This window comes from Piliocolobus tephrosceles, chromosome 18 (genome assembly GCF_002776525.5).
Source record: "Piliocolobus tephrosceles isolate RC106 chromosome 18, ASM277652v3, whole genome shotgun sequence".
Classification (NCBI taxonomy): domain Eukaryota; kingdom Metazoa; phylum Chordata; class Mammalia; order Primates; family Cercopithecidae; genus Piliocolobus; species Piliocolobus tephrosceles.
The window spans coordinates 73,658,863-73,682,105 of record NC_045451.1 but is presented as its reverse complement, the minus strand read 5'-3'; the positions used below and the strand labels follow the sequence as shown (position 1 = coordinate 73,682,105).

The 23,243-nt window shown below is 46.8% G+C and overlaps 1 protein-coding gene across 9 annotated transcripts in view; it reads right to left on the bottom strand.

Annotated features, from left to right (window-relative positions):
* Window positions 1-23,243, bottom strand: part of LDLRAD4 (low density lipoprotein receptor class A domain containing 4) — a 435,431-nt gene that overhangs the window by 97,757 nt on the left and 314,431 nt on the right. For 2 of the 9 annotated variants that reach the window (XM_023228387.2, XM_031934500.1), the window contains exon 1: window positions 10,617-10,681. The exons of the other annotated variants lie outside the window; for them this stretch is intronic. Coding sequence is in view for 1 of the 2 variants with exons in the window: in XM_031934500.1 (XP_031790360.1) it covers window positions 10,617-10,681 (65 nt within the window). In the remaining variant the exon portion in view is untranslated. Of the gene's footprint in view, window positions 1-10,616; window positions 10,682-23,243 lie in introns of those variants that run through there. 9 annotated transcript variants of the gene reach the window in all.

Genomic DNA, 23,243 nt, shown 5'->3' with positions numbered 1-23,243 from the left:
CATCCCACTGACACTCCCTTTCCCTCAAATACATCTCCTGCCTCTGGCAACACCCCATCCTCAGAAGACCAGGCTTAAGTACTCCCTGTTCCATGACGCTTTCCTTGTTCTCCGAGGCAGAAGTTATTTCTCTCTCCTTGATCTATGTGGTTATCTGATCTGGGCTCATGATTTTTCTTTATAAAAGCCTCTCTGGATTCGGGCATAGCCAAGCACCCAGTCTTACTCTCCCAATGTAACTGCCTTAATCCTCACCCATGAATTTCACACAATGAAAGAGACTTAGAGATACTGCAGGTAACCACGTGTCTTCACTGGATGGTAAGGCTTCTGAAAGCAGAGTTTATATCAATCCAATTTCTGTCAACTCAGAAGTACTTGTTCCAGCAAGGCCCTGGGGCCTCCTGATAACATGCAGAAATGACAACGACCAGTCACGAGAAGGTAAGCTCTGTTCACCAAAAATGTTCCCCACTCTCCTACAACCAACAACGCAATAGACTCAGAAATTCCAAGCACTTAATACACAGCTTAACTTAAATCAAGTTTCCAGACATGAGGAACTCTAGAAAATAACATACACTGAAGCTGTAGAAGATGAGTTTTATTTATCCAATTTATGAGTACACAAATTCTAAATCTCAGTGACTCCGAGCAGTCAGGGCAGGAATGCATTCCAAAACTACCATCTGGGTCATGCTAGATGGAGAATAAATCTAATGCTTACCACAGATTCACATTCTCTCTATAATAAGCTGCAAGGAAGACACCAACAAAGCCATTAAAAATAAGGTAAGAATTAAGTCACACACAAAATCTGCTTTCCCACCATCTTAGAAAATAATACAACTTGGCCGGGTGCGGTGGCTCAAGCCTGTAATCCCAGCACTTTGGGAGGCCGAGACGGGCGGATCACGAGGTCAGGAGATCGAGACCATCCTGGCTAACATGGTGAAACCCTGTCTCTACTAAAAAATACAAAAAACTAGCCGGGCGAGGTGACGGCGCCTGTAGTCCCAGCTACTTGGGAGGCTGAGGCAGGAGAATGGCGTAAACCCAGGAGGCGCAGCTTGCAGTGAGCTGAGATCCGGCCACTGCACTACAGTCCGGGAGACAGAGTGAGACTCTGTCTCAAAAAAAAAAAAAAAAAAAAAAAAAAAAAAATACAACTCCCAAACAATCTCTAAGTAATAATCCAAGAAGTCCCAATTATTTGCATCTATACAATAATTTTTATATACTTCATAAACTTCTTTCCATCTTCAACTCTTTGTCTAATTACAGTCAGTTTCTCTGAGACACACCTGGCTTTACTTAATGAGATAGACCATGTAATTTTTCAACTCAAAAAACAGCTGATCACATTGCTTTGCACCCTAGGGTATCAACTGCTATATGCCTTATAGGGCTATATAAAAAATTGTAGACACTTATAGTCTGCACTTTCTAGCCCATTTTAAATGAAAACAGTGACCTGAAAATCAACTATTTATCTCATATTGAATTCCATAGGTAAGAGAACATAGCTATCTAATCAAAAGTAAACCAGCTGAATCATTTCTACAAAGAGAAAAAGAAGAGGAAGAGATGAGGCGAAGGAGGCAGAAGGTAGGCTGTGGCTCATTTTACTTCCGTGTTATTAGCAATCAGACTTAAAATGTATCCCAAACTAACGCAGAAAAGGTAGTGCTGAGGTTCAATGGTTCCACTGAACGTCATTCTTTCCTCTTGCTGATTATCTTTTTAAAAAATTAACTGAAGTCTATAGTTTATTTCTACTTTCTTCGTTTTCACCTAATGTCCCTTTTCCATCCCAGGCTCCCACCCAAGATGTCTCATCGCCTTTGGTCACTGTGTCTCCTTAGGCTCCTCTTGGCTGTGACAGTGTCTCTGACTCTTTGTTCTCAATGACCTTGACAAGTTTGAGGAATAACAATCAGGTATTTTGTAGAATTCTCCTCGACTGGGATTTGTCTGCTGTTTTCGCTCATGATTAGACTAACATTTAGGGTTTGGGAGAGGAGCCCACAGGGTACAATGTTACTTCCCGCACATGGTAGCACTGTAACGCCAGCGTCAGTGTTGGCGTGATCACCTGGAGCATGTATCAGGTTTCTCTACCGTACGGCTGCCGTTTCCTCCTTTCACGCTCGCTGTTCACGTGAGAGGGCGTCACAATGCACAGTCCCCACATCGGGAGCCAGGGTTAGGCGCCCTCCTTGAGGGCGGAGTGTCTACATAAATTAAATTACAGATTGCCACTTGAAAGTGGAAATATCACTAAAATCTAATTTTTAATGGTCAAAGGTATTAAAATAATTTCTGTTATAATGTTCCTGAATATTAGTGTTCCCTAAATAAAACATTATTAAAGGGCAATAGGTTATTGTAGCAAAAAATGGTGAAGATCTGTTTGAGAATGTCTTTGGACCCCAAGTCTCAGGCATCTAGGTATTCACACGGAGAGCCAGGTGTAGATACTGATGCTGTCTACACAGACAGCACACAACCCTTACACACGAGACCTGACCACGTAAGATGAAAAAAAAATATTAACAGAAAGGCTCCATTTAAAGCTACATTTTAAGGTAAATGCTTAAAATAGTACTACCAAAATATACAACTAGTTTATTTCATTTGACTCCCTTGACCGAGAAAACATAAAAACACATAAAAACAGCTAGTCAGTTACCTTCTGAGTTGTATACATTGCTATGGGCTAACTTTGGACTTTGGCCATAACTTAAAATATTTTTATATTGAAAACTATATTTTTAGTTCAAACAATTGAACTTTAGCAAACAAGGAGAACATAAAAACATTTTTAATGCCTATACTCCTTATGAAGTATTCCTTGATCTGTTGGCTCAATAACTATTTGCAGGGTGCCTACTGTGTATCAGGCACCAGGGAAGCAGAGAAAGTACGATCATTCCATTATCTATTCAAACACAAAGCAGACAAAAGTGGGATCATGTGATTAAATGCTAGCTATGTGACTAGAATAATTAGAAGAAATAAAACACACTGAGAGTTAAAAATGGGCTACACAGAGACACTCAGAGAGCCTGGGATGGGGAGGTCACTCACTAATTAACTGCACAGATGAGAATTTCAGGGAAGAGAAATCGGTTCCGCCTGACAAAAGGGGCAGTTGGTTGGCGTTACTCTCCTAGGGCAGACACGCTCGCAAGACCAACCCAGATTGCTTCATGTATGAACACTAAAGGGGGGAACACACAGAAAACACAGCACAACAGAGGGTGCTGGGGCAAGGTGACTGTCTCCATGTGAAGGACAGACACGGTTATCAGCAGTAGAAATGGAGGTTAGCCAGGGAGCCTGCACCAGGAAAGACCTACAAAATAAAGGTATCAGAAAACTAAAGTTCCACAGCTACTAATGGGAATCACCCCCTGTTCTCGGCACAGCTCAGGGAACATCATGTTTCAGCTTCTGATAAGGAAAAAGTGATTTCAAACCATGCAAATAATTATCTCAGAAGAAACACATCCTTTTAATTAAGGATTTTTCTAACTCTGTAATTTATTTCTGTGTTAAGAGGCAGTTTACAGACATATTTTAAGAACGCCATTCTTCAAAATCTCGTCTCACATCTTCAGACGTTTTTCTGTCACTATAACCAGTGTCTAGACACCCAAATTAAGTAGCATAAACCCAGCCACAACCAAAATGATCCTTCTGCTTCAGATGATGTGTACACAAGGTCACAAACATGCAAGCGCACAAATATTTTCAACATGTACCAGAGAGGAGACCTTTATTTGTAGACAAAAATATTGATGTTGCTAAGTGATACTGAACAAATCACAAGCTATAAGTCTTCAGTATTTATTTCCATCTATTTCCCACTCACAAACACTTTTAACTCTGTTCCACGTCTGTACATATTTAGTCTCAACTAGAATGTCACATTTACTAAAAATATAAAATAACAAAATACTAATCTCTTATCATTTTTCAGATCCTTCCTTAAAAATACACACAGGATGAGTAAAGTCTTAAATGAACATCATCATAAAGGAAGTAAATGAACCAGATAAAATGATTATCTGTTAATTTCAACCTAACTCTAGGAACTTTTTTTGTGCAGCAAACTCTGACTTGATAGGCCCAAATTCTTAAGAAGAGAGAAATAAAGCCAGGCAAAGGAGATCCCTAGGCAATCCCAATCTGAAGCTCAGTAAAAAACTGCACACACACTCATTCGGGTGGCCCATGAAGAGGGAGATGGACAGACCCTAGGTTCTGTCACTTTCTCTGCACTGTCTAGAAGAACAGCATCATCTACAGTCGGGATACAACACAGAAGAAAGAGTAAAGAGTCACAGTCCTCCAGGAACCACCTTGGCCATCAGCCTCTCCCCGTCGTTAGGAAGTGGAGGGAGGAGGGTGAGCCCTGGCCATCTGTCAAAGGCACAATCAAACTGCACCGGGAACCAGAGAGGAGACTAGAGGGAAGGATCGTGACTGACTGGGCAGAATCTGAACCCTCAGGAGCTAAGGGAACATTAAAGGCATTTTCAAGGATGCATCAGCCCAGGTCTAGCGAGAGTGCACTGTCCTTCCAGGTCCAGCTAAGGCAGAGGAGATCGGGAGGCATAAGACGTAAGTACCTTGACAGAAGTGAAATGCAGGCATGCCTTCCAGCAAACCTGGGATTCCAAGACATCAGTAGCAACCTGTCTGCACTGCCCCAGCACGTAGGAAGCACGGTGTCCTGGAAAGGGCTGCTGGACAGTTTAAGGGACGTAGATGCTCACCCTGGCTGGCCGCCACGAGCTGCAGGCCCAGGTGGTCACTGCACCCCACTGTGCCTCACGTTGCTCACCCTGCTGCTATGGTCCGGATGTCCGTCTCCTCCAAAGCTCATGTGAAATGACATCCCCAGGGCTGGAAGTGGGGCCTGGTGGGGGGTGTCTGGGTCATGCAGTGGCTCCCTCGTGGCTGGGTGCCCTCCCTGTGGTGATGAGTTCATAGGATACTGGTTGTTGAAGCTCCTGGAACTCCCTTGTCACTCTCGTGCTCCCCATCCCACCACGTGACACACCGGCCCCCCTTTGCCTTACGCCACGAGTGGAAGCTTCCTGAGGTCTCCCCAGAAGCAGATGTTAGCGCCGCACTTCCTGTACAGCCTGCAGAACCATGAACCCAATAAATCTCTTTTCTTTATAAATTACCCAGCCTCAGGTCTTCCTTTGCAGCAGTGCAAAAAGAACTAACACCTGCTCACTTAATAGGCCCAAATTCATGGCAGGTCAGGGTCTTCTCAGCAGCTGGTTTCCCCCCCAATACCCTCTGTTTCTCTCCCTGGCAGAGGACCCTCCTCTGTCCCTGCTGGCCGCCCTCCTACCCCCACCGTGGCACACTCTGTGATGCCGTCCTGTCTGCTCACTAACTCCCCCGAGATCTACAGAGTTTTGGCTACTTTTCATGTATCCTGTCTTCTCTCTCTTTCCGCAGACCAGAGCTCTCGGAGTACCTCCTTGCTCTCGGCTTCATCACACGTGCCCTGGGACAGCCGAGGCCTCGGCAGCCTGGCAGGATTCACTCTTTGCTCTGTGTCAACAAGCAGTTCTGGCCCATGAGACTGGGCCGAATGAGCCGGTGCACAGACTAAACACAAAACAGATCCTCCGTAGGACACACGACAGGAGCACTTCATCACGATGTCTCTACGAGGTGCCCCGATGGGAAGAGGCTGGCACAGCTCTCCCAGGGTTGCGGGGAACCCTCGCTGCTGCTGCTGGACAGGCCCCCACACTGCTGAGGGTGGGAAGAAAGAGGGTCGCTGTTGGCACCCGATGACTTATTTTGCTCGTGGCCATTGGAGGTGAAGTCAAACATGGGTCCTGAGGAGAGTTAGGAAGTGGTGCTGGCAGTAGGGGTGTAATTTAGAGATGCACAGAAAATTGCTGGGGAGGCACACAGAAGATAAGAAGGGCCCAGTGCTCTGCTACCCCCAGAGGCAAAGGTCAAGCCCCTGGGCTAGGCAATGAGATTGAGCACAGAGGGGGATGACGGGAGGGTGTGTGGTCAGCCATCCCTGGCCACGGTGACAGCATCTGTACTCACAGGAGGGGCCCAAGGGAGGCAAAGAATCGGATACCCCAAACAGAAGTCGGCCCTGCCTGCTTGCAGAGGAAGGGACTTGGGGCCAGGGTCTGGACACCGCTCACAGCGGAACTCAGACCGGGGTCTTGCTCTTCCCAGGCTCCCTCCGTCGCCCCAGATCTGGACGGCCAGGGGACTGTCCACCAGGCCCCTCTCGTCCTCCTTGGCTTGCGCTTTGGCGGCGTCAGCTCCCGAGGCTGCCGTTTCCTAAGCCCACTGTGGAAGGCTGCTCAGCGGACTCATCGTCTTGATGGTATGGACGCCATCAGCACTCACGCCTTGGGCCTTCCTCCTGGCCGTCCTCAGGGACGCCTCCTTGTTCTCACAGCCTGTGTTCATGACGCAAGCCGTCCAGACACCCTCTAGCCCCTCGAGCTTTGATGTATTCCAAGCCTTCTGCAGTTCCCAGTATTACATCTCTCCACAAACCCAGGACAGGTTCAAGAATTTTGTTTTCATCCATCACAATTTGCATAACACTGACCAGCTGAAGATTTTTTTTTTCCTATACTAGCTTTCCCTCTACAGAAATTAAACACTTCTGTGGATGGAACCATTTGCCTATTACACGTGAACTGCCTGTCGGCTCAGGGATCTGTGTTTTTTATATTCCTCGTGGAGCTGCCCCTTATTCTCCCTCCAAGACCACTGTAACATTTTGTTGGAACCCTTTTCCATGGTAGAACTTACATTGTCATGTTGTGGTAAATCTGTTTTCAAGACTTATGTTAAGTAGATAATAAGCCCACTGCCCCCTTGTAGACAGCAACTGTGTCTGCTTTCTTCCTGTGTGGGCACGTGGCCAACGCTCCAAAAAAGAAAAAGGTTGCTGGATTAAAATATGCTAGTTGGATGATGGCAGCAGTTCAGAAGAATCCATGAGGCAGAATTATCATCTCCATTATACAGAAGAAATGCAGCTCAGAGAAACGAAGAGTCTCACCCAAGTTTCCCTGGCTTCTAAACTGGTGGTGCCTGAATTTGAACCTAGTTCTGTTTGACGGCAAAATTGCCTTCTTGACCCGTCTGCTGCTGGCTTCCCCGGAAAAAACAAGGAAGCAAGACAACCAGATGCCAGCAGCTTTAAAATTAAACAGACTAAAATAAGGCTGTCCCAGCTGCACAGGGTGCTGCTGGTCTGCGGCACACGTGGTCCAGCCGGGGCTAATTTTAACTCTTTGTCTACTCTCTAAGTTTCCTTGTCCCTCTTCCAGCAGAACCCACTGTCCTCTGCTCTTGGAAGCCACGGCCTTTCTATGTTTCACGCTCACAGCTCAGACACTCAGATTCAGTTCCCTTTTGCAGACAATGTTGAAACACAATTATAGATCTGTTCTCCCATTAAAATGCCTCCACGAATAAAATAAACTGAACGGAACCGACTGGTCTTCCTGGGCCCCATCCCAGAAGCACCTGATGGACATCCCCACCACCTTCCATGGGCAGCACCCCCGCTGGGCCCATGGCAGCTCCACTGTCCAGCACGATTCCTCATCCTTGTGCGATCTCACTGTTTATGAGAAATGAAGACAGCTGTTTTCATGACGGTTTTAGCCTAAACAAAACTCCAACTTCTTATTAAGAATGTTTAATAAAATCAACAGGGCATTTAAACTGCCAGCAGGGAGTTTGGCAAATGAGACGCTGGCGTGGTGCCTCCCTGTGTCTGGATGCAAATATTTCTCATCTTTACACAGCTTTTCTGAAACACCATAACGCCATCTCAACCAGCCCACCCCCACACCACACGCAGCTATGACTTTGTGAGGCACACAGCAGCACCCACTTGTGAAGAAAGCGAAATGCACCTCCTTGTAGAATCAGCTAGGCTAAGTAGCTGCTTGCTTTTGGGGAGCTGAAAATTCAAGAAGTGGCTTTAGGACTCATGAAATAATTAACAGATCCCCATCTTGTGATGGTAAAATGAAAAAAAGTATTCCGTGCCTTATCCCATCTCATATTTATTGGGTACCAATGATGGCCTGTCTAGAGTGGCCGCTGCCGTAATTCTGGCTGTGGCAGGGGAGGCATGGGTGGGGCAGTGTGTTCCCCAGAGCAGGCAGGAGCCAGGAACGGGTGGGAGCCCTAACCCTTTCCAAGCTGGTGGGACAGGAGCCCTCCCAGCCACAGCTGTGGACATGGGCATCCCTGCACTCTCAGAGGCCCAGAAACCAGCCCTACCCCCGCAGGCTCGGAAGAGCCTGCTCCTGCTGCCTGACCTCTCCCCACTCCCAGCGCCCTCTCCAGTTTGGAGCAAAGTCGTGGCCGAGCCCAGCCGCTGTTGTGACCCGATCAGGTGTGCACATACTTGGAGTGGTGCTGACATGCCAACCCCTTGCCCTTGGCCCCCTCTGGACTTTGGGTGCCAACAAGCAGGGGACGAAGGCCAAGGGGGTGCTAAAGGTGGCTCGGCCTGGGCTTGCAGGCACCCTTTGGCACCAACAGCCTGGATGCCATGGATGCCACGAATGGCAGCAGGAGGCAGACAGGCTCCTGGGTGGAAAGGAGCAGCTCCCCGGTGAAACCCCACCTTCGGGCCAGGGATGGCCTGAAGTCTGGGGGCTGTGCTGCCAGTTCTGTGGATCAGTCGGCATCTACTTCCTCCCTTCTGAAGCCTGTAAAACCCCCAGGCTCAGCCAGACTCAGGCGGATGAGAAGATGACCTGACTGCGGAGAGGAGCTACCCACGTCGGGGCTCATGAGAGCTGTCCTGTCACTCAATAAAGCACCTCTTTGCCTTGCTCACCCTCCAGTTGTCTGTGTATCTCGTTCTTCTTGGATGCAGGACAAGAACTCAGGACCCGCTGAATGGTGGGACTGAAAGAGCTATAACACAAACAGGCCTGAAACACATCCCCCTCCTTGCCATGTTGTGGATGACAAGAAGGAGAGAAGAGAGAAGGAGAGAAGAGCTGCAGCCCTTTGGGGAGCCCAGACATGGGAGGAGCTCCCTGAGCCAGGGCTGTGACACCCTCTCTGGGGGTCTGCATTTCCAGACTCCTGGGTGCCACCGACTTCTCTGCCGGCTGCAGTAGAAGCTGCCTGTGGTGCGCCTGGTCCAGCCACAGCAGGGAGCTGCCCGCCCCACTGCAGCCACGTACCTGGCTGTGTATAGTGGTCACACTCTGCGCTCGCTCACTCACGCACCCCTCGCCACTCTGTGCCTGGCTTCCCTTGACAGGTGTGGGATCCGGCCAGGAGTGAAAGCCAAGTGCAGCCTGCCAGGCCGAGTGGGCAGAACGAGCAAAACTCAGTCAAGGTGCCACTGGCTACGAGGTTTCCGGCGGGTGAAGCAACACCCTAAGGATCCTGTGACCCTGATACAGAAGACGCACAGAGTTGGATACTGGTGGATCATCCCACAGGTTTAAGACATTGTTTTTACTCTCACTTAGCTTGTGCAGGAAGTTAATTTTTCAAATAGTTCCAGCTTTCAAAGAAGCCCAGAATCTGAGACTATAACTTGAAAATCACTGGACCTAATGCATGCTACTCAAGGAAATGATGAAGTGGTGCATTGTCTTCCTTCCTCCCTCACAGGATGACTTAATGGAAATGAAGTCAGTAACAGAAAGCAGGTTAACAAAGGGAGACAAATGCACAACTCTCGCTGGCACAAGAGCTCTACCTGCCAACGTCGGGGCCCGCTGGAATCTCATCCAGCATCAGTACATTTCAGGATGGCAAAAAATGACAACTGCACAGTCGCACCTCGCCAGCCAAAATGTCAAATGTTCTCACGTGTTGTAAATGAAAAAGAAGGGGACTCATCTGTCCAGGGAGATGCCGTGAAACCCCTTCTCCCAGCCAACTGGCTTTCCGTGTGGTTACTTCATAACCCAACAGAGACGCTGCCTTTCTGTGCCGCCTCATCATCCAGCAAGCCCCTCACTGATCCTCAGAGATCACTGCTTTCACTAAGCTGAGAAAGTAGGGATGGCGGATGGGGGAACCGTGTGCCCAACAGCATCAGGCCTAATGAGCTTGCCCGAAGTTCCCTGCACACACTGATGACTTCTGCGCCGGGGTGCTGAGTAGTTCAACCAGTGTTATTCAGTGACATCGCGTGGCAGTAGAGTGTGTGGTATTTAAAAAAAAAAAAAAAATCACCCAGGCTGGGTAACATAGCAAGACCCTGTCTCTACAAAAAATGCCAAAATTAGCCAGGCATGATGGAGCAAACCTGTAGTCCCAGCTACTCATGAGGCTGAGGCAGGAGATTCGCTTGAGCTCGGGAATTTGAGTCTGCTACGAGCTATGATTGCACCACTGCACTCCAGCCTGGGCAACAGGGCAAGACTCTGTCAGGCAAAAAAGAGGGGAGGTAGGGGAGGGGAGGGGGGAAGGGGAGGGGAGGCCATCTTCAGTCTTTTATTGTTGAGCCGCTGCAGTTAGACCAATTACTCCTGAGCAGCAGTTAGTGGTGGAGTTGGCCTGCTGGTTCCCCTGCAGAGCTGCCTCACTGAACTCCCTTCCCTTACCCCTTGACCTTCTGCTTGATGAGTGACGGCCATTGGGTCCAGGCTGGTTGATGAGTGACGGCCATTGGGTCCAGGCTGCTTGATGAGTGACGGCCATTGGGTCCAGGCTGGTTGATGAGTGACGGCCATTGGGTCCAGGCTGCTTGATGAGTGACAGCCATTGGGTCCAGGCTGGTTGATGAGTGACGGCCATTGGGTCCAGGCTGAATGCACCCATCTCTCCATCTGTGCACACAGACCCAGTCCCCTGCCTCAACTGGTGTTGGCTTTTACCACCCACTCCCCACTAGGCACGAGCTAACCCGTCTGCCCTGATCCCCAGCAGCCTCAGGCTCCCACCTCACAGGTAGGGAACTTAGGTCCGGAGGGGGAAGGTAACAGGCCTGTGATCCCACAGTTACGGGCACTGCATCCCGCCCCCATCCTTCACCGCCGCTGCGGAGAAACTCCCTCCCAGCTTAGGACTGAGGACAGCTCTGCGCCTACGACTTCCCAGACGAAGCCGCTGACTCTCACCTGCTCAGTCCTTCCCAGCCTCCGTCCTGCCCCACCGGCTTTCCCTGACTTTGGAGCCATCGTTATATGTTACACCCCTTGGAGGTTCCACCCCACTGCGGCCTGTGCACAGCAGGCCCTGAGTATCTCGGTGTCATCCATTAGCTTGCTGGGCCCCATAACATCTCCTGTCTGTTTCCTGCCCCAGCAGTTTCCTGCCCTCCTCAGCTCCCACAGCCTGTTTGCAGCTAAGAAACGGCAGCTCACGGCCGGCTGCTGGAGGAAGGGGTGTGGAAGAGTAACCAGAGCTGCTGGCCTCAGCACAGGACTCCACAAAGGAGAAAGCCATCAGTGGACCCCAGCAGGACAAGACAAGAGGACACAGAATGATTCTCTCGCTGGTCAGTGGAGGGCCACCGAATTGGTCTTAATCTGCAAACTTCACACGTCATCATTTTTGTCTTTTCCCACACTTCAAGGACTCAGCATGCGTTCTGGTGCTGCCGAAAGGATTCACTGATATAAAATTTGGACATAAAGAGCAGAGTCCCCAAGGAGTCCCCTTTGCTTCCCCATTTGTAACTTCGAGCTCACCAGTTCCAGGCATCTGCCCTGAACATGGGCAGCTCAACAGTGTGGTCAAAGCGGCTGGGGCTTGGGGAGCAAGATCAAAAACACAAAGCCCTTCCAAGTCCTGGAGCCATCTTCCCGGGTGCTCCTTCGGCAGCGTCCCAGAGATCCCCGACATCGGCCGGTCCACCAAGAGGAGGGCACTAACGTCAGCCCGTCTCAGCTGAGGACCCTCCGGGGAGCACCACCGCATAAGCCTGGATTGTGTGGCCATTGAAACTTCGGGGCTGGCGTCACACCGTGGATGTTTACATTCTAAGAAAGTTTAATGCATGTTTTCTCTAGTAAGACTTTCAGTTATAAAAGTAATACTTGTTCATTATAGAAAATCTGGTAAATAAAAGGAGTAGATTTAAAAAAAAAAAAAGACACACAAACCGTCACCGGCCGTGACGTCTAACCTGATGTGCTCCACCTGGCGGCATCTGAAACGGTTGGACCTAGCCTCTCCTTGGTCTATGCAAAATCAGTCTTATAAAGACAGCTTCTGTCTGTCCTCTGAAAGGTGACGGGTGTGTTCAGACTTTAGCTTCACTGTCAACAGGGTGCCGGTTAGGTCTCCCTGTAAGTTGTCTCCATTCTAGCCTACTTAAGAGAAAACAGCACAGCTCCGCAGGAGCTCTGTCTCCCACACCGACTCCGCCTTCCCATCCACCACGCAGGCTGCCATCCGCAGCCGTCCCCGTCCCAGGAGCCACTCAAGGTGAGCCTGGGCCGGCTGATGGGTCGATTTCACAATTTTCTGTCTCCTGAAAACACATCTTTGTACCCACCTTTGTTTTCTTTCTGGGTCTGTAACTGTATAAAGCTCAGGGCTCAATTCCTTCCAGCTTCAAATATTTTCCCTGCCCAGGAGGTGGGGAGGAAAGCACAGCGTCTGCTATTTATGGTGTCAAAGAAGGTTTGTTTATCCTATTAACATAATCAACAGTTGTGCCTCCATGGCACCCTCGACATGTCCCTGGCCCACTGCAGCACTCTGACTGGGAAATCCCGCTCCAGGAAAACAGCCGGGAGGCAGAGCAGTGCCTCGGGCAATCAACACGTTTTTCACTCGTTTCCCAGTCTCATTTCTGAAGGTATTTCTGAAAAGCAGCCTGGCTCCACAGCAGGCCCCGCGATGGAAACCACAATGCCAGGGCTGAAAGCCTAGAAGTGTGGCCTCAGCCTCACGGTGCCTCACCCTGTGTGCACACGCGTGTGCATGCCTGTGCACATCCACACGTATGCACGCATGTGGGCGTGCCTGTTCGGGGCAGGCCTCATCCTGGTATCCCCGGGTCCCCCTCCATGCTGGTTTCCCTCACAGACGGCTCTTCGGCTAATGCAGCCCTGTTGGAGGCAGGGCTCAACAGGTAGCCCCGCTGGAGGTAGTTTTTACTTATTGGAGAAAATGTGGCTCAGAAAGTTTCACTGACTTCGCCAAGGGCACAGAGGAGGTAAAGGCCAGAATCTGGATCAGGGCTAGAGTCTGGCAGACTCCACAGCCAGCCAAACCCCAAGTCACCAACAAACTCCAGGTGACTCCACCAATCTACCTCTGAGACCTAATGTAAGGCAGACAAAAAGAAAGTGAAGGTACAAAGATAATCTACAAATGCTTCTAACAGATGAGATGTTAATTTTAACGATAATACAATCATGTAAGTTCTCTCCAGTTGAAAAAGGTCTTATTCTTCAATTCAGCTTGTTAAACCTCCTTCAGGGTTCTAAAACCTTTTAGACTCTTAAATTGCAGCCTTCCATGTCCCTTGTCCTGCCTCCAGCACACTCCTCAGTAAACAAAAGTCAACGGCACGAGGGCAAAACCAAAGGAAGCGCTGGACGGTCTCAGCATTCAGGACGAGAGCACAGGGAGGCTCGCACGTGCGGGTGTGGCTGTGGGAGGAGAAGGCGGCAGATACAGGACGAAGATGATTTCAGGAACAGGAGCTCAAGACCTCTAGCTCCAGCCCCATTTACATCCCGTGGTTGTCCCAGGCCCTAAAGGGCACAAAAAGCTGACTGCTCATTTGTGTGCTTGTTATCCACACCGGATGGCTTTCATGGGCAGATGCAGATTTAAATGGCCAGACTGAATCAGAAGAACCATGTTAAACAAAACCTTAGGAAACTTACATGGGTGATCCCTAAATTACTTTCTGATGAGCCATGCATGCATCCTCTGGCTGCTCCAGGTGTGAAAAATGCCTGTAGAAAGGTGGGACAATGGGCCACACTGACCACGTTTATCCAGAGTTGATTCTCCCTAACACCAGGCAACTAGGCGACAGCTGGAAAGGAAAACATCGGAAGGACTTGGAGGGGACACAGGCAGGCGAGGCACCTCTGTTCCTCGGTGCTGCTCGGACACTAGTGGCCCCTGCTCTCTGTACCCACAGACACCCAGCAGATCTGTGCTCGAAACCGCCCTCCGTGGAAGGGAAGCAACACTGTAGGGAAGGCTTTCTTTAAAAACACCAAGGACCCGAAAGAAAAACCAGAACGAAGTAAGTACAGAGGAAGCGTTCTGCGTGTGTGCAGCGCTCCCCCTGCCCACCTCCCTATCTTCTCCCCGGATTCCGGAGGGCTTCCTGGAAGAGGACGAGTGTCCACAGCTCCCCGGAGGAGCCCACGGTGGGGGACGGGAGGCCGACACAGAGAGAGGGCGACACAGCGCACCCCGGACTGTGACAAAAATCCGTGCAAAGTGCCGAGGAGAAGCCGGCAGGTTCTGCCTGGAAGGTCGGGGATGGCTTTGCCACGGAGGGGACAATGATGACTCCCAGGCAAGAAAGGTCCTCTGGAGACAGGAAACGGCGCACGCGCAGGCAGGAGGCGTGAGGGGCCAGGGTCCTGGAGGACACCGGGCCGGACAGATCAGACTCCGGGCGAGGAGGGAGATGGCGCCAGACTGTGATCATAAGCTTCACGATGATGCAACAGCCAAATATTTACTGTCCCACAGTGGAGATTAAACAACCTCTCCATAAAACACAGTGGCTTGTTCTCTGCATTGACAGAACTTTTTAAACCACGAACTGATTCCCCAACATAAACGACACGACAGCCAGCTTTACGAAGAGAGCTGCACTGCTCTTACATAAGTAGAACTTGAGTACAGAGTGACCTTTTTCCTTTTTTGGAGTCAGGGTCTCACTCTGTTGCCGGGGCTGGAGTGCAGTGGCGCGATCACAGCTCACTGCGACCTTCAACTCCTGGGCTCAGGGGATCCTCCCACCTCAGCCTCCCCAGTAGCTGGGACCACAGGTGCACACCACCAGCCCCACTAATTTCTGGGGGCTATTTTTGTAGAGACAACATCTTGCTATGTTGCCCAGGCTAGTCTCCAGCTCCTGGCCTTAAGCGATCCTCCTGCCTTGGTCTCCCAAAGTGCTGGGATCACAAGTGTGAGCCGCCACACCTGGTGGTCTTTTTCATATATTACACTCAGTGTGCTAAACTTCTCACACCAGGGAAGGTGCAAAGGTCATCCACACCTTCCTGATTCAGACAGCATTTCTGAGCACTGTGATTCAGAAGAGTGTCCGGGGGCATCTCAGAGGCAGTAAGTATTTTAATTATTAGTAGAAACGTGCAGAGCGCAGAATGCCGGAACCAACAGTTTTTCTGTGAGAAGAACCAGTTCTAGTCTCTACATGCTTATGCCTCGGAAAGGAAGCTGGGACTCCCACCACCTGAGACCACTCTTCACACTGTTCTTCCCGTGACCTCGGTACACACACCCAAGTGTGCACAACCCTTTTTTTGCATATATGAGCAAATGCTTCTCACCGACTGTTTTCCACTGAACAGTACAGAGTGAATTTCCTTCTGTAATTTCTTTGAGCAAGTCTCTATTGTTGGCACTGGTTAATGTCAGTCCAAGTTTTCAGTATTATCATAAGCAACTTAAAGTGAACCGCGCGTTTCACGGCTGCAGTGAGTGTCCTCGAATAGTTACTGTTGTGCATTGGTCTAAACTGCTGAGCAGAATGGTCGACACATTTTACATTTTGTTGCATTTTCCTCCAACGTCTTCCCAAATGGCAGCACCAACTTATACCCTGGTGGGAGTGCCCTGCTGGGGTCGGGCTGGCTTTGGAGGTGTGTGTGGGCCCAGCCGCCTGCCCTCCGAGGGTTGCCACAGCTCTGCAGACTCTGTCTTGGAACCTAGAATGCAGCAGCCCCCAGGGGCCTCAACACTCAAGGTTTCCACCTTCACCTCCACTCAGGCACCGCTGGCAGTGCCTGCAGGAAGGGGCAGGCCTGGCCCTGCTCAGTGCCCACATGGAGGTGCCCACAGGCTCCAAAGAACCCCAGCAAAAGCAGGCAAGTTGCCCAGCAAGCTCAGAAGTGAGAGAGGAAGAAAAACACGGTCGAGTCACCCAGGGCCTTCCATCTGATAACTGTTATCGGCAGACACCGATTCTCTGGGCATTTCACACCAGACCTTGCTCCTGACACGCTGTAACTAACATGTGTGGAATTTCCCTCAAATTACCTTTCCTACTGCTCATTATAATCGGAAGCAATTTATAATGTTCCTGCGAATTGCCTTGGACAGATTATTTTCCAGCCAGCAGATGTTGAAGCAGACTAATAAATAACCACTGACGAACCCCCACAGAACTCTCTGAAAAGGCTGTAAATATATTTAACAACCCCCAGCATAAACACATCTCCAGCTCTCCACCAGGACTGAATACCTTTCAGAAACTGTTATGGATGTACCTGAAGAAGAAGAAAAAAAGGTTATAGAGGACACATGTGGAATGCCCATTTCTTCCAGAAAAAAATGAGTCCCAGCATTTCCTGTTTCCTTGGCTTGCCCTTAACAACTGCAGACATCTGCAAACATTAGTGCCCTTACAAATATTGAGTCCCTGTGTTTATTCAATGGCCATTTAATTTCAGATGCAAATCTACTCTGCCTTACAGACTAAACAAAGAATTACGGGGATCTCCATTTCTTGGCCCACATCTTTTGCCAGGTTTTTAAAACTTGTATTTTTTAAAAAAGACAAACACAGATAAATTGGGAAGATTTGGCATGAAAACAAACAAAACAAAACATCCTGTTTTACTCAACCTCCCTGGCATCTGGCTGCGGAATTTCTGACTGTGGACTTTCCTCGTTCCCCTGTTCTTCGGCCAGAAGGAGCTTTGGCATGAGGGTGACTCTGGCTCCACCGGCCCCACCCCCGGGGGTGTCAGGGCTGACGGGACTTTGCCCGTGGGCTGACAGTGGCTTCAAGGACTCGGGTGGCCCCGTGTCAGGACATCTGTCTGCCAGCACCTGTTTCTCCCTTCCAGTGTTGACATTGGTTACACTTCTTTTCCATGCACTGTGGGTTTCTTCTTTGAAAGAAGAATTATAATTAGACAGTGAATTCTTTACCTCTTGAAGGTACTTAATCCAGGATGCAACTGAGCAAACATGAAAATATCAATCCTTACATTAGTCCCATTAATTTCAGATGTCATGTCTTTCCTCCTATCAAGACACAGCCATCAAGACACCTGCCTCATTTGCTTTTCCCATTTGGGCAAATAAGAAAGTACAAATATCACAACAGTGATGAATACTAAATGGGTGCATGGGGAGCCAGACAGCTATGCTGCAAGAGGTGGAAAGGGGTGGAAAATAACCTATGTTTGTCCGCAAAAACACAAAAGAGCTTTCTGTAGTGACGGACGCTAAGTCACGAAGAGCTTGCATCTGTTTTTCCTATTGGCAAAAGAGAAACATTAGCTTTTTCAAGTTCTGGTTCCTCCCTTGAACAGCTCTGTTTCTATGCAAATATAACAAAAGGAAATTGAGCTACATTTAGGAACTGAGCAATTACCTGAATAAGCTCTTCCTTCAGCTAGCTGGTCTTCAAACAAGCACACAGTTGCTCCCTGATGTGGGTCCTTGTGCTCACACAGTCACACGCTCCCCACCCACTTCCTGGACCCCACGTCTCCCCAGAGGCCTTGAAATAAAGCATTGCAGGGAAGGCATAAAGACGATTTCCCAACAAGCTTGTATCACTCGAACAAGCCTGTAAAAGCAATCACTCTACTCTGAGAAAAAGAGCTCTTGGCAGAAACTACTTCTCTGTTTTTCCTTCGTAACAAGGGGTGGGGAATTAAAGCCAAAATCAAAAGTTACACCAAAGGAGACTGAATTTCTATTAAGAGCCAAGGAAGTACAAAAACCTGACCCCAATTTCCCTCCTAGAGACAGATAAGAAAAAGATTAGTCATCATTTCTTCAAAGACTTCATTAAGCAGATAAACTCTAGAGCCATAAGCCCTAACCAGAGCCAGACTTCCCTGAGGAAGGCTTTTCCCAGTGACAGTAAGACTCATAAGCCCAGGCACAGTGGTTCACACCTGTCATCCCAGCACTTCGGGAGGCTGAGGTGGGCAGATTACCTCAGGTCAGGAGTTCAAGACCAACCTGGCCAACGTGGTGAAACCCTGTCTCTACTCCAGAATACAAAAATTATCTGGGAATAGTGGCATGCACCTGTAGTCCCAGCTAAGGGGGAGGCTGAGGTGGGAGAATCTCTTGAACTCAGGAGGCGGAAGTTGCAGTGAGCTGAGATCGTGCCACTGCACTCCAGCCTGGGCAAGACAGACCTGTTCTCAAAAAAAAAGAATCATGACATCAAAATTTTAAATGAGACTCTTCACATCGAAAAAATATGTGAATGGAAAGCTGCCTTTTTTTTTCTCTCATTTATACTCTACTATCCTTCAAAACAGGTGAAAAAAAATATGGGGAAACCTGGAAAATATTTTGAATTGAATCACAGTAAAAACAAAACAGTTAAAAATTCAGGAGATACAGCTAACTTGGGGCCTGCCCGAATGTCTACAGCTTCAAGTGCTTGTGTTGTAAAAGAAGATACAAAATCAATTCTCTAAATTCTCACCTTAAGAAATTAGAAAAAGAAAAACAAACTCCAAAGTAAGTAAATGAAAAGAGATAATAAAGATAACACAATTCAATAAAAAGTAGAAAAGTAATAGAGAAAAATCAATGAACAGAAAAGCTGGGTATCTGACAAGATCAACAAATGTGGTAAGTTCTCTAGCTAGACTGGTCAAGAAGAAAACAGGGAAGACATAAATTACCAAGACCAAGAACAAAAGAGGAAACACCACTACAGATCCTATGGATATTAAAAGGCCAATAAGCAATATTACAAATAATTTTGTGCCAATAGATTTAACCACTTAGATGAAAATGGACAAATTTCTTGAAAGATATAAATTATGATAATGAATGTAAGAAAGAATGGAAAAACTGAAGAACCCTGTATCAGTTAAATAATCAAAATAATAATTAAATCTTCTCCCTTTTCCTCTCTCTCTTTCTCTCACACACACATACACACACACACACACACACACACGAATTCCAGGCCCAGGTGGTTTCTCTGATGAATTCCATTAAACACAGTCATGTGCTCATAACAGTGTATTGGTCAATGATGGACCACATTTATAATGGTGGTTGGAGCAGCCGGCTATATTGTACGGCGGGGGTCCCCAACCTCTGGGCTGCAGACCAGTACGGCTGACGGACTGTGAGGAACTGGGCCACACAGCAGGAGGTGAGCGGCGGGTGAGGGAGCACTACCTCCTGAGCTCCGCCTCCTGTCAGATCAGCAGCGGCATTAGATTCTCACAGGTGTGGGAGCCCCATTATGAACTGCGCGTGTGAGGGATCGAGGTGGCGTGCCCCTTATGAGAATCTAACTAATGCCTGATGATTATCCGAGGTAGAACAGTTTCATCCTGCAACTATCCTCCTGCACACCCTCAGTCCATGGAAAAATTTGTCTTCCATGAAACTGGTCCCTGGTGTCAAAAATGTCAGGGACTGCTGCCATATAGCCTAGGTGTGCGGTCAGCTATACTATCTAGGTTTGTGTGCACTCTGTGATGTTCACACAAGGACAAAATTACCTAACAATGCAGTTTCTAAAACCTACCCCCTTCTGTAAGCAATGCATGACTGTATTTGAAGAATAAATCATACCATCTTACCCAAATTATTTCAGAAAACAGAGGAGACAGGACAATTTGTCTATTCATTTTATGAACCAATACTACTCTGATACCAAACCAGATAAACATAACACAGGAAAGAGAAAACAACAGACCAATATCTCTAATGAAGCCAGATGCAGAAATCCTTGGCACAATTTTAGCAAACAGAATCTAACAACATATAAAAGGAATAATATATCATGGACAAGTGGGATTTATCCCAAACATGTAGGTTGGTTTAATATCTGAAAACTCCATATAATTTATTATAACTACAGAATTAATATTTTTTAAAACCACATAATGATTTCAGTAGATGCAGAAAAAGTATTTGACAAATTTCAACATTTACTTATTGTAAACACTACCATCAAAGTAGGAACAGAAAGAGACTTCCTCAATCTGATTAAAAGTACCTACAAAAAACATACAGCTCAGTCCTACAAAGCTCCTGCTTCCCATCTCAGATGAGGAACAGAGTAAGCATGTCTTTTTTTTAAACTGCTTTTATTCAGCTTTGTACTGAAGGTTCTGAACAGTGCAGTAAAGAAAAAAAAAATTAAAGGCATACAGGCCGGGAAAAAAAGATGTAAAACAGTGTCTCTGTTTAAAAGACATGACTTTATGCAAAGAAAAGTCTAGAGAATACACAAAAGAGCTGCTAGAACAAATAAAGGACTTTAGCAACGTCACAGAACACAGTGTTTATGTACACAAATCAACTGTATTTCTTTAAACTAGCAGTGACTTAAAATGAAAATTTTAAAATACTTTCCTTTACAAGAGCATACAAAATTCTTAGGAATAAATTGAATGAAAGGTGTGTATGACCTGCACACTGAAAATTATAAAAGAAAATCAAACACCTTAGTGTATAGAGACATATACCATGTTAATGAATTGGGAGATTCACTATTATTGAGACGGAAACTTTTCCTAAATTAATCTTTCAATTCAGTGCAGTTGCAATTAAAATCCTAGCATGCTTCTTTGAATAGCTGACAAACTAAATTGAAAATTTATATGTAAAGGAAAAGACCTAAAGCCAAAATAGTCTTGAAAAGAGATAAGGTTGGAGAACTTAACCTGATTGAAGAGTTCCTATTAAGCTACAGTAATCAAGAGAGAATGATCTTGGTATACGGATAGACATACAGATCAATGGAACAGAATACAGACTCCAAAAAGAGACTCAATGTTATATGGTCCTTTAAGGTTTAATGATGGCACCAGGGTAATTCAATGGGGGAAAAGATGGCCTTTTCACCAAATGAAGCTGAAACAATTCTATCTTTATTTCGAAGAGTGAATTTCACCCTTAACTCCATATCATATCCAGAAATTAACTTGATAGGATCATAAAACTAAACGTAAAAGGTGAAACTATTAAACTTATAGAAGAAAACATAGGAGAAAATCTTTCTGACATTAGGTTGGGCAAAGATTTCTTAAACAGGACACGAAATCCACAATTTACAGAAGAAAATATTATGAAATGGACCTCATACAAATAAAAAACGCTTCATCTTTGAAATCAGCTAAGAAAAACAAAAAGCAAACCACAGACTAGGAGAAAATATTTGCAGAAAATATGTATCTAACAAAAAGTTTGTATTCAGAACATACATAGTTTTCTTACAAATCAATAGACAACCCAATAAAAAATGCGCAAAAGATTTAAAACAACATATCACAAAAGTAAAGACACAAATGAGCAACAGGGACATAAAGAGATGCTCAACATCACCAGTCACGAGGGAAATGCATATTAAAACAACAGGGAGATGCACTACACAACCACCAAAATGACTAAAGATAAAAGGACCGACAATACTAAGCATTGATGAGAATGTGGTTCAATCAGAACCCCCATTCATTGCTGGCCGGACTACAAAATGGTAAAGCCACGTTGAAAACCCGTATAGCATTATCCATTAAATTAAACACATATAACCTGGCCGGTCAACTCTCGGGTATTTAACAAAGAAAAATGAAAATATATGCCCACACAAAGACTTCTATGTGAATATTCAAAGAAATATTATTTCTAACAGCCCCAAACTGGAAACAATGAACAGTTCCGTCCATGGATGAGTGGGTGAACAGAGTATGGTACATCCGCACCACAGAACACCACTCAGCAGTACAACAGAATGAGCCAGGGAAACACACCATGACATGGCTGAGTCTCAAAAACATTATCCTAATGAAAGAAGTAAAACTGCGAGGATGACACAATGCGTGTTTCTACTGTACTACATTCCAGAAGAGGAAAAAGTAGAGTGACGACAGGTCCCAGGTGGCCTGCAGCCTGGGGTCGGGGTTGGGGACTGGGTACCAAGGAACATGAGCCAACTTTTCAGGGAGATGAGACTGTTCTGTGACTGTGGTGTAGATTACACAACCATATGTCGTTACCAAAATTCATCAAACTCTTCACCAAAAGTGAGTAACTTTCACAGTGTGTGAATTCTACCTCAGCAAAGCATACAAAAAGATGTACCACAATAGATAGCAGAGAGCAAACACGAGTATAAGAAAGTACCCTGCACACCAGACAAATGCAGCCTCTCTCTTTTATGTGTTTATCTTGACTTCCTTTTTTTCTTTCTTTTTAGCAACAGGGTCTCTTCAAGAAAGATTATAAAGCTTTTTCGTCCTCTTTCTTAAAGCTTTCCTGTTGCAAGGTATGCTCCTTCAAACTGCAAAGGAATTTAAGAAAAAACGACTCATTCATTTAGGTTAAAAATGTAAATTAACATTCGTGTTTATGGGAAAAACGCAGGGTGATTTAACAACAGGTTTGTTTACAGGGTGGCTTAACAATGGGTCCCATTAAAAGTTTAGCGAGTTTTCTGAAAATAACATTTGACACATGCAGAGCATCTCCAAGAAGCCCAAATATCAAACGCACTCAGGCTGTGCAGTGTGTTCATTACCTCTTAATTTAAAAAGTGTTGATATATTCAATATGGAGGCCACATTAAGAAAAAAAGTGAGAGTTACAGGGAAGCGCAGAGAGGCACTGCCTTGAACCAACCGCCTAGGAAACCTAAACAAGGTGGCAAAGTACAAAACCACCAGGAGTTTTTGTGGCAGAAGTGAGAAGGATATGGCTGGTTCTAACAATTCACGGGAAGCATCAGAAGGCAGGCGGTGTGGAGCCAGAAGACACACCTGGAGATTGTTCCCGGGGGCTTCACAGGACGGCAACAGCTTCGCCACCCTCTCAAATTAAAATGCAATCTTAAAACTGCATTTTACACTGATGCATTTCATCCGGTTTTCACGGCATCATTCTATTCCACATTTTGTCGAGTAGGAGAGCTGGGCAAGTCTCCCTGGTCCATTACAGTTCAGTGAAAGGCATATCATAGTCAAGAGAGAAACTTAAAATTCCCTTTAATTCCCAGAGCAGAACATTATTCACCTACTGAACTAAGCCATTAAACTCAATTCAAAAATGCCCATCTC